Source organism: Chiloscyllium punctatum, chromosome 25, assembly GCF_047496795.1.
Source record: "Chiloscyllium punctatum isolate Juve2018m chromosome 25, sChiPun1.3, whole genome shotgun sequence".
NCBI lineage: Eukaryota > Metazoa > Chordata > Chondrichthyes > Orectolobiformes > Hemiscylliidae > Chiloscyllium > Chiloscyllium punctatum.
The window spans coordinates 50,957,196-50,973,292 of NC_092763.1; the positions used below are offsets into that span (position 1 = coordinate 50,957,196).

Sequence of the window (16,097 nt, forward strand, 5' to 3'; positions counted from 1 at the left end):
AAATGGTTTGGATGTGAGCATATTAGGTATAGTTAGTAAGTTTGCAGATGACACCAAAATTGGAGGTGTAGTGAACAGCGAAGAAGGTAACCTCAGATTACAACGGGATCTTGATCAGATGGGCCAATGGGCTGATAAGTGACGGAAGTTAATTTAGGTAAATGTGGTGCTGCATTTTGGGAAAGCAAATCTTAGCAGCACCTATACACTTGATGGTAAGGTCGTTGGGAGTGTTGCTGAATAAAGTGACCTTGGAGTGCAGGTTCATAGCTCCTTGAAAGTGGAGTCGTAGGTAGATTGGATAATGAAGAAGGCGTTTGGTTTGCTTTCCTTTATTGGTCAGAGTATTGAGTACACAAGTTGGGAGGTCATGTTGCAGCTGTACAGGACATTGGTTAGGCCACTGTTGGAATATTGCGTGCAATTCTGGTCTCCTTCCTATCGGAAAGATGTTGTGAAACTTGAAAGGGTTCAGAAAAGGTTTGCAAGGATGTTGTCAGGGTTGGATGATTTGAGCTTTAGGGAGAGGTTGTATAGACACTGGCTGTTTTTCCCTGGAGCGTCAGAGGATGAGAGGTGACCTTATACAGGTTTACAAAATTGAGGGGCATGGATAGGATAAATAGACAAAGTCTTTTCCCTGGGGTCAGGGAGTCCAGAACTGGAGGGCATAGGTTTAGGGTGAGAGGGGAAAGATGTAAAAGAGACCTAAGGGGCAATATTTTTCATGCAGAGGGTGGTACATGTATGGAATGAGCTGCCAGTGGAAGTGGTGGAGGCTAGTACAATTGCAACATTTAAAAGGCATTTGGATGGGTATATGAATAGGAAGGGTTTGGAGGGATATGGGCCGGGTGCTGGCAGGTGGGACTCGACTGGGTTGGGATATCTGGTCGGCATGGACAGGTTGGACCGAAAGGTCTGTTTCTGTGCTGTACATCTCTATGACTCTGTAATTCTATAATATGCATGCATACAAAAGTTGTTGTTTGTTGAAAGATCTTTTGATTATAGAATTGGGGGATTGCCAGGTGCCACAGAAGTATATCCCAGCAAGAATTGGTGTTGTTGAGGGTTAGATGAATTTGGTTTTAGACAGATATGTACCTGGTACTTTTTAAACATCTAATGTATGGAAGATGAAATGCTAAATAATGTAGGAAAACCCATCTAGAATTAATAACTGCGAATATTTAAATCTTTCACTCACCTCCAATAATACCCAAGGGTCATTGATGCTGGTCAGTAAGGATTTTAATGTTTTTGCTGTTTAGTTACTTTGAGAAGCAGAAAGCAGAATGGCAGACAGAACCTCAGGAACCACCTATCCCAGAGTCACTTGCAGCAGCCGCTGCTGCTGCCCAGCAACTTCAGGTGGCCAGGAAACAGGATGCTCGGCAAACGGCCACGTTCCGACAGCAACCACCTCCTATGAAGGTAACTGATCAAAGTTTTTTGGACTGTTTAACAAATTGTCCAAATGCTGTCTTGCATTGCAGCCATTGTGTTGATCTTTTTTTATGATTTGGAGATGCCGGTGTTGGACTGGGGTGTACAAAGTTAAAAATCACACAACACCAGGTTATAGTCCAACAGGTTTAATTGGAAGCACACTAGCTTTCGGAGCGACGCTCCTTCATCAGATGATTGTCACAATCACCTGATGAAGGAGCGTCGCTCCGAAAGCTAGTGTGCTTCCAATTAAACCTGTTGGACTATAACCTGGTGTTGTGTGATTTTTAATCTTTTTTTATGTTGTAAAAACCCCAGGAGTTTCACTCACAGTCCCAATACCCATGTGCATCAAAGGCAATCGAAGTGTAGCAGACCCTGCATCTCCCTGAGCTTGACCTGCAGTAAAACTCGTACCCTGTGGATAATCACATTCTAAATGATAATCTGAAAATGTTGAACATTTTGTTAGGTTGAATGGTTCGACTGCCTCTTCCTAATAATAATTATTAGTCTTTGCCAAAAAATGCATTTAAATGTCCTATTTACTATAGATTAATAATTTTTGCTTTCTTTATCATGTTAAATGTGAATTAAGTAACATAGCTGGCAGTGCAAATACGTCTTAATATATGTTTTGAGCTGGGATTTAGTGTTCTGTGCACTAAGTATTAGAACAGATCAGGAACGATTAACTGCACACTGAGAGAACTCGTTGGAACCAATCGGGTACTTGCATGTTGCGTGATGAGCTGCTCATCTAATCAGGAGCCTTGGCCCTGAAGAGTTGCCTGACCTGAGGCTGCTGGTTGATGGAGAGCATTGCTGGAGGCCGAGCAATGAAGAGTTGTGTGGTGATCAGGCTTTTGACAGGGAACTCATGGAGTAGGGCATCACAGGGAAAAGTGATGGTGGAAGGGGGAGTTAAGATAGTTAGAAGCAATGTTTGGGGGTTGATTTTCGGCAATTAGCCCGCTGTTCCCATCCCTGCTGCTGGATGACATCAGATTGGGGCATCTAGAGGTCCCCATCCATCTAAACCCAGCAGGCAGGCCATCCCCATTTTACATTAGGAAAGCAGCAACTTTTATTGCCTGCTGAGAATAATTCAGCTGATTGTGGGCGAAGACCCTTAAGTCGTGTGAAAGTCTTAATTGGTGGCACTTCAGGAACAGACCTTCTCGTCCAGAATTGAATTGCTGAGATGGTGGGAAGAGGTGAGTATCTCTCAGAGGCCAATTCCAGAGAGGAGGAATACGCCCTTGGCATATACCAATTCATTATACCACTGAGTGGATTTTGCATGAGCAATTCACCAAAACTTAACATGGCTTTTGAGATGTGGGATCACCTACGTCCTACATGCTGAAGCATAATATCCTTCCTTTTACGTTCAATTCCTCTTGTAACCTTGCTAATCACTTGTTGTACCTGCATACAAATATTTTATGACTCATGCACGAGAACGCTCCCTAGATCCCTCTGGTCCTCAGTGAAATAGCTCCACAGAGGCTGGTATCCTGTCACCCAGTCACCCTTTATTTACACGTGGAGAATCCTTGACGCTGATCCAGCTCCCTCAGAGCCAGCTCTCAGAGTGAGCAGGATGTCTGACACTCCTGTTTATATCTGTCAGCCAGGGCTTGCTGCCTGGACCAGATTAACAGCCCCAATTGGGGAACTCATTTTGTGAGATCCACCTGGCTGACCTTGTTACAATTACTATACTCCGAATTCTGCAGTCTTTCATAATTTAAATAATAATCTGTTTCCATCCCTTCTTAACTAGATGGGTTATGTTTGCTACTTTCACGTTTAATGGCACCATTTCAGAATCTTAACACCAACACATCTACCATCTACTTGATTGGTCACGTTTTTTAAGACCCACCGAATTATGAACTGCAGTTCATTAGTTCAGTCAGTGCCACTTCCCTTGGTATTATAATTTTGCCTTGTTCCTCAGACCCCTTCTACGACATGATTTACAGGTGTAACTGTGATGTGGAGGAAGGGTTTATCAATGTTGGAGGATGCAGATATAAAAACAGAAATTGCTGGAGAAACTAGAGAAACCCAGCAAGTCTGTCAGCATCTGTGGAGAGAGAAATACAGTTAATGTTCAGAGTCCGATACAACTCTTCTTCAGAATGTTTCTGTCATCAGTTCGGGAGAAAATGAACCAATAGGTTGCCTTTTTGTAGAAACGTGGGCATAGTCACAGCTTTGCCATCATGGTCTTTCAGCTGCCTGATCACTCCATTCAGTGGGACAAAGGATCATTTCCTACTGCATTTGGGTATCGAATACAGTTTGAAGAAAGCTGGTGAGAACGTGAGCATTTTCTAGTATGTTCACATCACCTGAAAAAATTCCCAGTTATACAGTTGTGGGTTTGGTTCTTTGATATTTGCATTATGTCTGAGAGAGCATTTAGACCATGGGACTAGATTAGTTTAGTGTATCTGATTGGCATATACGAGTTGGACTGAAGAGTCTGTTTCCATGCTGCACATCTCTATGACTTTATGACCTGACTACTTTGACATGTTAGGGATTATGGGTCTATGTCAAATGATAGCAATTTTGGGGTTAGTTTGAGGTGAATATTGCATCATCTGGTTTGAGGTTTTTTCTTATGTTAGTTACAATGCAGCTATGTGGCCACACTAGTTCTTATATCAATGTCTGTGTTGCTGTGTATATCAGTAATAACTGCTTTCTCTTTGTATCCACAGGCTTGCTTGTCTTGTCATCAACAAATCCATCGGAATGCACCTATCTGCCCTCTTTGTAAAGCAAAAAGCAGGTCTCGTAATCCTAAAAAACCCAAGAGAAAGCAAGATGAATAATAACTCCATTGAATGTGCACAAATCAACTAACGTTTAAATGTGGCAATGTTACTCAAGCGTAAAATGGTGTTATGTAGTTGTTTTATATTTTTATTTGTCGTAAGCACAAAACTGTATTTTGCTTTTAGAAAAATAAATCCTTTTGTGTGCTAATAGCAACTTATCCAAATAATTGTATTTCAGGTAGAATAGAATTTGTCAAATTGTTTAAATATGAAAGCTAACCAATATTTAATTAACAGAAGGGAAATTACTAAAAATAGTGTATGGAATACTACTTGGATTGAAATGTTGACATGGATGTATTGAGAATGTAAATGCCCATTGAGCCATACCATGGTTGTATAATGTGCTGAACAGAAAGTCTTTACAAAATTAATCAAACTTAAAAGCTGTGCATTAGTTACCACTTTAGAAGAGAAAGCATTTGTTGCTTGGAGTATAGCCTAGAAATTATACAGTGCCATATTAACAAATCACTGCATAATGCTATCGTATGAAACTAAATTGTTGATGATGGCTCAGTGATAGAGCGTATACTTCTAAGCCAGAGTTTGGGAGTCAAACCCCACTCCAGAGATGAGCACATTAGAGTGTTGGTGCTATTGTCTTTTAAGTTAAGAATTTATGCTAAGGCTTTCTTCAGATAGATGGAAATAATTTAATGACATTGATGGACAGGTGTCTCAATCAATATTTATTCCTGAATCAACATCATGAAAAGTGGTAATTATCTGATTGCTGCCTGTGGAACCTTGTTGTCTGCAAATTGCATTGCATTTCATACATTGCAATGGTGACTACACTTCAAAGATATTTCACTTTCTGTAAAGCACTGTGGGACATCCTGAAGATGTGAAAGGTGCTATATTTGGTGTCTAGATTATTTTAATATCTTACCAAACTTGGATGCTAGCCAGGAGAAATCCATATAAGTACATTACTTGATTTTTTTTATAGTGTTGTGCACAGCATAATTTCAAGGCTGGTTAGAGTAGGGAAAAAAAAGATTAATTGTTCAAATAGTCCAACTAAGTGTGAGAAATTATTCCAAAGTTTCTATGTGCCTTTTATTAATTTGCAGAGAAACACTGTTTCTCCACATTTTAAGGTGTTTGTCCAAATTCCATTCTACATCCTTACTTGTACATAATATTCTGTGGTGTAAAATAGCCTGGGTTCTTTTTCATGAAATGAAACAAGATGATTCAGTTATAGTTAAATAATCAGGTTGTTGTTCTTAAAGTTGATAGATGTGCCTTCTCCACATTTCTGTTTTAGAATCTATTTCCACAAGATAGACACAAATAGGAATACATTTGCTAATTCTAGCTCATTCATCCAAAAAAAATCTACATTGCATATTCAAATTTACTAATTTTTTTAAGAATATGTACCATATGGGCCTCACTCTAGATCATAGAACATTCTCAAACCTCCACAAGCAATAAAACATCTGAGATAGCAGCTGACATAACACAGGCTATTTCTTTTAGTACTCCAGCGTGAGTACCAGTAGGATTGGCAGAGCAATCTGCCTTAACAACATTAATCCTAGCCAGAACAGTGAATTTCCGTTGGTTCAATTTTAGCATCGCATCTATCAATCAACACTGACAACACAGCATTATCTTCAGTAGTGAAGAGGTGCAAAGTGACCCTTTAATACCTCTTCTATAACCTAGAACTATACATAATTGACCTATACAATTTTCCAAAGATTCTATGCGATCTTTAATTGTTACTTGACTCCTAATATTACAAAAATGTCCACTATCACTACTACATCCATCCATTGTTTCATTTCCTAGCTTTTCTTCAGTCAATCTGAAAGCGGATTTTATTCCTGGTTTCTCAGTATTATACACATCCCTATTATCCTAATAGATATTTTGTTCTTATCTAGTAAAATGCTTTCAACATTAGCCATTGATGTTATTTTACAGTGTGCCCTCCTTTTAATCTGAGGGACCCATATGGCTTCCATGTCCTCATCTATAGCTTTAAGGTACCTTGATTTTTCAGGTACTGCAGTAGTCTTTACCTGATAAAGTGAGCCAGCAACCATATCGAGATCTTTCTGCATTTTCACTGATTTTTACCTGTGTTTACATATGATTTTAAGAATGAAATCCATAAGAAGCACCATTATGTGCTCACTGAAAATGTTTACACAAAGCATTCTATTCATCCATTTGGTACTTCCACGGACAACTCAAATTTGTCTATCAATTCTTTTGTTTAAAGATCCATGTCTTGTTATCATTTAATCTGTGCTTAAATACTCACTACTTTAATAAGAAATTGTGAATTTTAAGAGTTGTTCTAAAACTGGCATTAGACTAATTTTTAGTTAGATTAAGCATTTTCATCTTTCCCTTCTTGAAGGGAAATGATACATTGGCTATCGTCCAGTTGTCTGGTACAAATTACTTGCATGGATTCCTTAATCTTAGGCCAAGCCACTGCTATTTCCTTCCCCAGTTTCCTTCAGTGGATTGCAAGCCATTCTAACAAGAAGCTTGATTTCATACAGCTCAGTGTACACCAAGCTGTGCAACTCTCAATTGTCAGTACTGTCCCAAAAGAGAGCCTTTTGATCACTCGTCCACAGTTTTGTGAAACCAGGTCCCACAGAGTACTGAACCAACCAACATTACAGGCTGTAAGGCTAATCAGCCATTCCCTACTGCTTTCCTGATCGTGATCTGTATTATATCCAGTGTGCAAATTTATAAATGAATGCCTTGGAATTCCTTTCACTACCATAGTGCTTATGGAAGGTGGAATGTTTGAAAACGAATATAAAATGCTATCATCTTTTTGTCTAGTCTTAGGGAAGGTCGAGAGAATGAGAAAAGAAATAAATAATAACATTTAGGATAAAATGTCTTGTACATGAGTGTTCAGTTTCTGCTTTAAAGAAGCGAGGGGTGATTATGGTGTGTTTGATCCTCAAATCTGATAGGACACTCAGGGAGTCTGTTGATGTGAAGGCCTGACTGGACCTTATTACTAAAATCTCAATTGGATCTTAACCTGAAACCAGCCGGGTACCTGGTCAGTAGCTGAAGTGATGATTGTAGGTTGCATTTATAAGACAGATATCCAGGAAGCTTCTGTGACACTGCCACGATATGCCAGTCTACTAAACCGAAGTCATTAACTTGAAGACATTTTACTAGTTGGTTTTCTGGGAATCAAAATTATTCTTTGTGGTCATGGCTGATGATTGCAACATGGCTTTATGAGAATTGACAAGGTGGGGTGCCTTAGTCCATCAAATAGAGTGAAGCTCCTGTCAGTGGCAGTGTTATAGAGTAGCATTGGCAGGAAGTTCATTTAGGCCATTTGTATGAGATTAAGGCAGCATAGGTTAGAGAATGGAAACAAAAACAGAAATTGCTGGAAAAGCTCAGCAGGTCTGGCAGCATCAGAGGAAATCAGAGGAAGGGTCACTGGATCCGAAGCGTTAACTCTAGTTTCTCTTCACAGATGCTGCCAAACCTGAGCTTTTCCAGCAACTTCTGTTTTAGTTTCTGATGTACAGCATCCACAGTTCTTTCATTTCATTTCTTGTATTTGATTAAAAAATGGAGACCCCTAAGTGCAGATAATATCAAATAAGTATTCCGGTTACTAATGTCATAATCTGCCTTCTTTGCATGTTGCAAGTGGTCATGTACAAAGATGGTATTCAACACATTTCCTGTTGGATGTGTTCATAGACCAGTGTTGCAGTTGTTTAAGAGTACAGAGCCCATTATCACTTAGTGTCATGAATTTGCATCTTTGTCAGAAATCTTGCAATGTTTGAAATTTGACTTAAAGAAAATGACATCATAAACCAGACCAGATTATCTGTTCTGCCATTTTTAAGTTGGTAGCTGTAAGATTCAGGAGTCACTCATGAGATGAAAAATTGAAGCCACACCTGTACAAGGATGATGACAGCAAAATTAGAGGTAATCTAAAAATCTTGGATTTGAAACTTAGAGGGAACATAGAGTTCTGGAAAATTAGTAAAGGGGATGTTGTGCGTCCAAGTTATACTGCTGAAGTAGCTGTAGTGGATGTAGGATCATACACAGCATCTTTGTGCATCCTCGTCAATTAAGAATTCAAAGTTGAGTTCTGGGAAAGACGGATATTAATTTAGAAGACAACAGAATCACAGAATAGTTGTAATGTGTTCAAGGCCTTTGGAGTGGGAAGTGAGTTTGGAGATGGGTCAGTAGTTTATTGGGATGGTTGGGTTAACGGTTGTTTTCTTTTGAGTAGGCTGTGAGCATGTTGCATTATATCTTAGATTTACCAATATGCTCTATGGGCAATGAAAGGTAATTGAAAGCCTCAACAACAAATACCCCACATAAGTAAACATTGGAAAAGGTGAAAAACATAATGATTATTTAACAGTAAATGATATTTTGGTATCTAGGTTACCTTTTAGAAATGTTCTGGCAGTCTGCTGAAGAGCAAGAATGTTTAATGCATAGCCGACAGGTCATACTTCTGTAGTTAGCATGATTCCGTAGATGATATTCCTCCCTGTGTGTCATCAGGATATACGTTTGATCCTCACACCAGCTTAATTTAGTTAGTCTGATGCTCAGTGGAGTGTGGGGAATTGTGGCTTTGTCAAGTTGCCACTCTTCACATTAAATATTGAATTAGGGTCCCGGGCACTTAGGTGGATTTTAAGGGGCCTCTGGTACTGTTTGAATACAAGCCCATAGGTGCCCTTTTACAACCTGCGCCTTGAAAAAATAATCACCCTTAATTGTAGTTTGGGACATTTTTTTCATGAATCGGCAACTATATTTTAAATTATTTATTCTATGTAAAGCAGAATAGGATTTACATGAATTTGAAAAGGCAAGGATAGATTAGGGATAGTAAACATGGCTTTGTGTGTGGCAAATTGTGTCTCACTAACTTGATTGAGTTTTTTCATGAGGTAATAAGGAAGATTGGTGAAGGCAGAGCAGTAGATGTCTGTATGGACTTCATCAAAGCACTCAACCAGGATCTCCCTGGAGCGTTGGAGGCTGAGAGGTGACCTTATAGAGGTTTTCAAAATTATGAGGGGCATGGATATGGTAAATAGGCAAAGTCTTTTCCCTGGGGTCAGGGAGTCCAGAACTAGAGGGCATAGGTTTAAGGTGAGAGGGAAAGATATAAAAGAGACCTACAGGGCAATCTTTTCACACAGAGGGTGGTACGTGTATGGAATGTGCTGCCAGAGGATGTGGTGGAGGCTGGTACAATTGCAACATTTAAGAGGCATTTGGATGGGTATAAGATTAGGAAGGGTTTGGAGGGATATGGGCCGGGTGCTGGCAGGTGGGACTAGATTGGGTTGGGATATCTGGTCGGCATGGACAGGTTGGACCGAAAGGTCTGTTTCCATGCTGTACATCTCTATGACTGTATGACTATTACTGGTTAGTAATGTTAGATCATATGGGATCCAGTGGGAGATAGCTAATTGAATACAAAATTGACTTGAAAATGGGAGGTAGACAGTGGTGTTAAATTGTTGATTCTTGGACTGGAGGCCTGTGTGCAGCACTGTGCCACAAGGATCGGTGCTGGGTCCACTGCTTTTTCTCACTTACACAAATGATTTGGATGTGAATGTAGGAGGTAGGGTTAGTAAGTTTGCAGCTGAAACCAAAATAAGTGGTATAGTGGACAGTGAAGAAGATTATCTCCCAGTACACCTGGACCTTGAGGAGTGGCAGATGGAGTTTAATTTAGATAAATGTGAGGTGTTGTATTTTGGTAAGGCAACCAGAGCAGGACTTATACAGTTAATGATGGGGCTGTAGTGGGTGTTATTGAACAGAGAGATCTATGGGTGCAGGTTCATAATTCCTTGAAAGTGGAGTTGCAGGTAGACAGGGTGCTAAAGAAGGCTTTTGGCACCCTTGCCTTCATTGGTCATAACCATTGAGTATAGGAGATGGAACATCATGTTGTGGCTGTACAGGACATTAATGAGACCCTGTTCTGATCACCTTTCTATGAGAAGGATGTTGTTAAACTTGAAAAGGTGCAGAAAAACTTTACAAGAATGTTGCTGGGACTGGATGGTTTGAGCTATAGGGAGAGACTGGATAGGCTGGGGCTTTTTTATACCCTGGGGCGTCAGAGGGTGACTTTATAGGGGTTGAGAAAATCAGGAGGAGCATAGATCAAGTGAATAGTCAAAGTCTTTTTCCTGGGGTGAGGGAACCTAAAACTAGTGGGCATGGGTTCAATGTGGGAGGGGAAGATTTAAAAAGGACCTGAGAAGTAACCTTTTCACACAGAGGGTAGTGAGTGTATGGAATAAGCTGCCAGAGCAAGTGGTGGAAGCAGGTGCAATTACAACATTTGAAAGGCATCTGGATAGGTACTTACATAGGAAGGCTTTAGAGCGAAATGGGCCAAATGATGGCAAATGGGATCGGGTCAAATTGAGATATCTGGTCAGTGTGGAAAAGTTAGATTGAAGGGTCTGTTTTCATGCTGTATGACTCTATAAGGTAAAGGAGGTTTGGTTAGCTCAGCTGGCTGCAGAGTGACATCAGCATCATGGTTTCAGTTAAGGTTACTGTGAAGATCCTGCCTTCTCAACCTTGGCGTTCAACTGGGATCATGGTGACTTTACTTTTAACTGATAGGTTTAAATTCCATTTTTAAGAAGTTTTAATTAGTAATACAATAACAAATAGTAAGGAGAAATTTCCAGCTTGAACAAGGAACTCAAATACATGCAAAATAAATTGATCAGTGCATTGAGTATAGGAGTTGGGAGGTCATGTTGCAGCTGTACAGGACAGTGGTTAGGCCAGTGTTGGAATCCTGTGTATTTCTGGTCTCCTTCCTATCGGAAGGATGCTGTGGAACCTGAAAGGGTTCAGAAAAGACTTACAAGGATGTCACCAGGGTTGGAGCGTTTGAGCTATAGGGAGAGGCTGAATAGGCTGGGGGTATTTTCCCTGGAGCATCAGAGGCTGAGGGGTGACATTATACAAGTTTATAAAATCATGAGGGGCATGGATAGGGTAAATAAACAAGGTCTTTTCCCTGGGCTTGGGGAGTCCAAGACTAGAAGGCATAGGTTTAAAATAAGAGGGGAAAGATTTAGTAGGGATCTAAGGACAATCATTTCACACAGAGGGTGATGCGTTTATGGAATGAGCTGCCAGAGGAAGTGGTGGAGGCTGGTGCCTTATAACATTTAAAAAGCTGCTCGATGTGCATATGAGGAGGAAGGCTTTAGATGGAAATGGGTCAAATGCTGGCAAATGAGACTAGATATATTTAGGACATCTGGTTGGCATGGACGAGTTGGACCAAAGGGTCTGTTTCTGTGTTGTATATCTCTATGATTCTATGAAAATAATCTCCTTATTTTGGTCTCCTTCTTAGATACGTATTCTTTATATTATTGCTACAATGCATTCCTTTCACCACTAAGGGGCACCTTTTAGCTATAGCCAGTCAGTGCAGAATACAATTTCTGGTCTGAACAGAATTCTGATGGATAAATGAGCTTTTACAAATTATATAAGAGGTGCTGCTAACCTGTACTTGCTGATTGAAATGCAGCCAGGATAGCAACTTCAAGTTGCCTGCACCATTAGTTCGATTGCAAGCAGCCAGCTGTGCCTACAATTCAGTGCAGCTCCCTGATTATAAAATCTTGATCTAATCTTATTACCTAATCCTCGCAGGTTGGGGGTGGAATTTTCACATGCCTTGAGCAGTGTGGGCAATAGCAATGAAGTTGGCAAAATACAGTAGAATGAAAAAATAAGATTTCTAACATTAGAATGTTTTCTCAATTTACCCCGTAAGGTTCAAATGGTGAGTTCAGAATCTTCCTAATGAGTGGTGACTACCTTATCTTCATGCGTTTGTTTCTCATTAATAGCCAATCTCACCTCATTTCTACACAGCTGTCCATCCTCTGCTCCTTCTCTGAGGAAGTAGATGACATAACTTCCTGACCTGAAAGTCAGACCTGTTATGGGGCAGCAGTAGCTCATTGCTTGCTTCCGACAGCCTTTGTCCAACTCCACTGTCACCACCCTTAATGCTCCATACAGATTGCCCTCTTCCACCCTTCCTTCATGGACGTGGCATTACCAAACCAGCAGACTCACCACATCACTATGGCTACTGTCAGACCAACTCTCACACCACTTCTCTTTGGAGTTCATGAGCATTTCTGCCAGCTTTGCATTCACGAATACATATACATTAACATGGGATGCACCTACTGCCTCTTAACTTACTTTCTTTGGTGCTCACATGCCCTACGGTTTGTTGGAGGCTGCTAGCCACTTTGGCCTCCATTGCTTTTTAAGGCAGAGGGAGAGGCAGGCATCTTGATATTGTTCAGAATATTCAACAGTTACAAGGAATGAACATGCCACCTAACAGGCTCCATCAATGTACAATGATCCTACATCATGTGGCAAACACACTGAATGCACCTCAATCAAACATTCCCATCTCGAAGTCAAACAGGACCAGTACTGAAGGAGGAACCAAAGTCAGTCAAGAATTGCTGCCACATTCAGTTAAGGGACTTGTTTAATCTCAGTCCAGGGGTAATCAGGCACTTGGTCTGACCAGATACCTATCCATGGGATGGGCTGTGCTCAGTCAGGGTTGTCCTCCCAGGTCAGTCTTCAACGTGGGCCATGGTCAGTCCTTGAGGTCTGGGTATTAATGGTTGGGGGCTCATCAGGGATAAGTGAAATGCTGAATTCTGGTGCTGGAGTTTATCAACTGGATTGTCCTGAATTTTTATGCTAGCTGTTCATCCTAAAGAATAACTGGGGACTTGTGTGGCATTCCCAACTTCAGTCCAGAAATGCATCCAAGATATCAGAGATGTCATTTTTTTTTCTAGATTACAACTGTTTATATCTTTTGTCTGTGACAAAAAGTTAAGCAGCTTGGGCAGTGGGATTGTCCAAAGTTGCTACTTCTCCCGGGTGGAGGATGCTCGAGACGATTATAACTAGGCTCAGGCAAGGTTCCCCAAATAATACGGTTCCAGATTGTCAAGCTCACACATAAGGAGGGATGCACTGGCTTCCCTTCTTAATTCACCCACCTCTCAGTTGGTCACAGCGAGATTAATTTTAAAAATACCAAATTTTTTGTGGGTGTCTTTCTCCTAGAATATGTGAATTTATGTTTAAAAAGAAACTAATGTAACCCACATTCCTTGAGTTAACAAAAATGTGATTTGAATAGTTGCCAGATTTGAAAAAAAGAAAAATGCAACTCACTCACTTTTTATTCCTAATCCATCTGTGATTCAAACAAAAATTAAAAGAAACACAGATCAATCTATCGGGGTGTTTCAGGAAGAGCAGATCCGAGAATGTTGATAGTTGAATAGTTTAGGACTCCAGGCTTTTAAAAGTTAGTTGAATTTGTTTTGTCCTGTTTTCTTTTGATTCACTGGTGACTTACAAAATGAAAGAATTTTTTTCCCCATCTCTTTCTGACTGACTTTCTGGTTAGTTGGCTTCCAGCACTCAAAAAATCCTTTTACCTGCAATGCAGGGGTGACTAGTGGGTTGCTTTTCAACTGTGACCTTCACAGCACATTACAGTTTGGACCCGGGCTAGTACAAATGAACCTCTGTTCACTAGTACACTTTCTTCTATTAGTAACACCTTCTCTCACTAGCACACACAGATGGGGTTGTAGTCAATTTTTAGTTCCTTTTTTTATATCTTCAAGGAAGGTCAAAACGCATAAAATATATGATGTGGTTTCTTCTGAGATGGGGGCAGATCATCAGCCTCTCATTACCTTTAAAATAAAACAAAGATCTGTGGATGGTGAAAATGTGAAAAAAAGATCAGAAATATCTGGAGAAATTATGGTCTGGCAGCATATTTGGAGAAAACAACAGAGGAAGGGGACACTGCACTTAAAATGCTGCCAGAAGTACTAAGTTTTTCCAGAAATTTTAAAATTTCTCCCTTGTTATCTCTTGCTGTTTATTGCCCCCTCCCTCTCCCTCTTCCCCCACCCCCACTCTCTACTTGAAATTCCCTTGACATTCGACAGGGACAATATTCCATGGGTACCAAACAGGACATTACCAAACCACTGGAGTTTACATCTGCAGTCTTCTTTTTGTTTGTAATCAGTTCACTTTTAAAAGGAACGTTTTAGAATTTAAAGTTAAAAGATTCCATGTTACCTTGGGGTTCTGAACCATCATCATGGCAACTGCACCCACACAGGCTCGAGACTGCCCCATGACCGATTGACAGAGTTCGTCAACTGAAAAGGTTTTCACTCCATCAATGCCCAGATCATCACCACAAAAGGCTGGATTCTCGACTTGTCTACCAGCTATTGTGGGAACTACCATGACGTATATACTGGATAACTCACAGGTTCCTGTTTCCTTCCAAAGCCTTTGACCCATACAAGGACAGCTGCTGTGATTCAAGAGCTACTCCCTCTACATATGACTGATGACACCTCACTGTAACTCTCAGACTGATGAAGAACTGAGCTACAACAATGCCTATGCTTCTACCAACACAATAGCGTTACAGACCTTTGGCCTTCTTTAGATGATTTTTTAAATGTGTGGACTGCTCAGACGGGGCCTTGATGTACAGTACAGAAAGGGTGTCCTGTATGACTGTGGTAAGCTGTGTCTTTCACAACTGGAGCCGACAAAGGGATGCTGTCCCAGACAAAATGGGGGATTGAGAGTATTCCTCTAAGGATGAGGATATTAACTTGCAGTGACATCCAAGTGAGCATGATAGAACTATACACCATCAAAGTGTGAGAGAGCAGACAGAACCACATTGCAACGTGCTTCTAGAATGAATAAGCTGGATTTGAATTTCCTTTCATTATGTTACTTTCTTTGTGTTCTATGGCAAATGGTCTTTTATCAGTCCACAGATTTTTTCTTATAAATGTTTGACACACAAATGTTTTATTATCTATATGATTGTATTTGTAGTATCTTCAGCTGATTGCATCTTCATGCATTTTACAGAGCATCCTCACCATTTGGGATACAGCAACAGTCCGTGAGACAGGTTAGAACATGGCATGATGCTGAGGGTTGCTCTTAATACTTCAGTCAGCATAGGAACCTGAGTCATGATAGACAGCAGGTTTGGAACAATCCTGAGACACCTTCTTTATATTCTTCCATCAATAGTTGGTCGTCAGTGTTTCAGGGTTTGATTGGACTGCTAAATCACTCTGAAGTGCTTAAGTGTCTGTCGAACAACACTTTTTCTAAGAGGTAGCGCTTTTTGCGGCCTCCCTTGGTAGAACAATGAGGTACGAGGATGAGTGCAGGTCAAACCTCCTCTTGAACACTTCACAGCCTTTAATGGCAATGTATTTCCTTGGGAAGCTGAAAAATAGAATGCAATGTCATCTCTGGGGATATGTAGAACCATTGTTGATTCTGTTCTCTCACTCACAAGGTGGGTCTGAATATGGACAACTTGTACAAGGCAGGCTCTTTCACAAGCCTTGCGCATTACTTGTAGTCTCAGTGCTGTCCACGTTAAAACATGTTGGTCTGTAGTCACCATGACACCATGGTTCAAAGGTCCTTGACATCTGATGCTATCTTCAAACAAAGAGTCAAAGAGCTTGTGAGAGATGAGTAATGATTGGCTATTGCAATGTCTTTTCTCCTTGGAATGGCTGAAGAGGCTGTTCATTTCGCAAGTGGGTGAATATGTCACCAAGACAGCTACAAAGAGAACACAGCTGGTAT

The 16,097-nt window shown here is 40.5% G+C and overlaps 1 protein-coding gene across 1 annotated transcript in view; it reads left to right on the forward strand.

Annotated features, from left to right (window-relative positions):
• Positions 1-4,477, forward strand: part of zc4h2 (zinc finger, C4H2 domain containing) — a 37,881-nt gene extending 33,404 nt beyond the window's left edge. The window contains exons 4-5 of the mRNA XM_072595269.1: positions 1,275-1,437; positions 4,191-4,477. Coding sequence (XP_072451370.1) covers positions 1,275-1,437; positions 4,191-4,304 — 277 coding nt within the window. The 3' untranslated portion in view covers positions 4,305-4,477. The remainder of the gene's footprint in view (positions 1-1,274; positions 1,438-4,190) is intronic.
• The last annotated feature ends 11,620 nt before the right edge of the window (positions 4,478-16,097 follow it).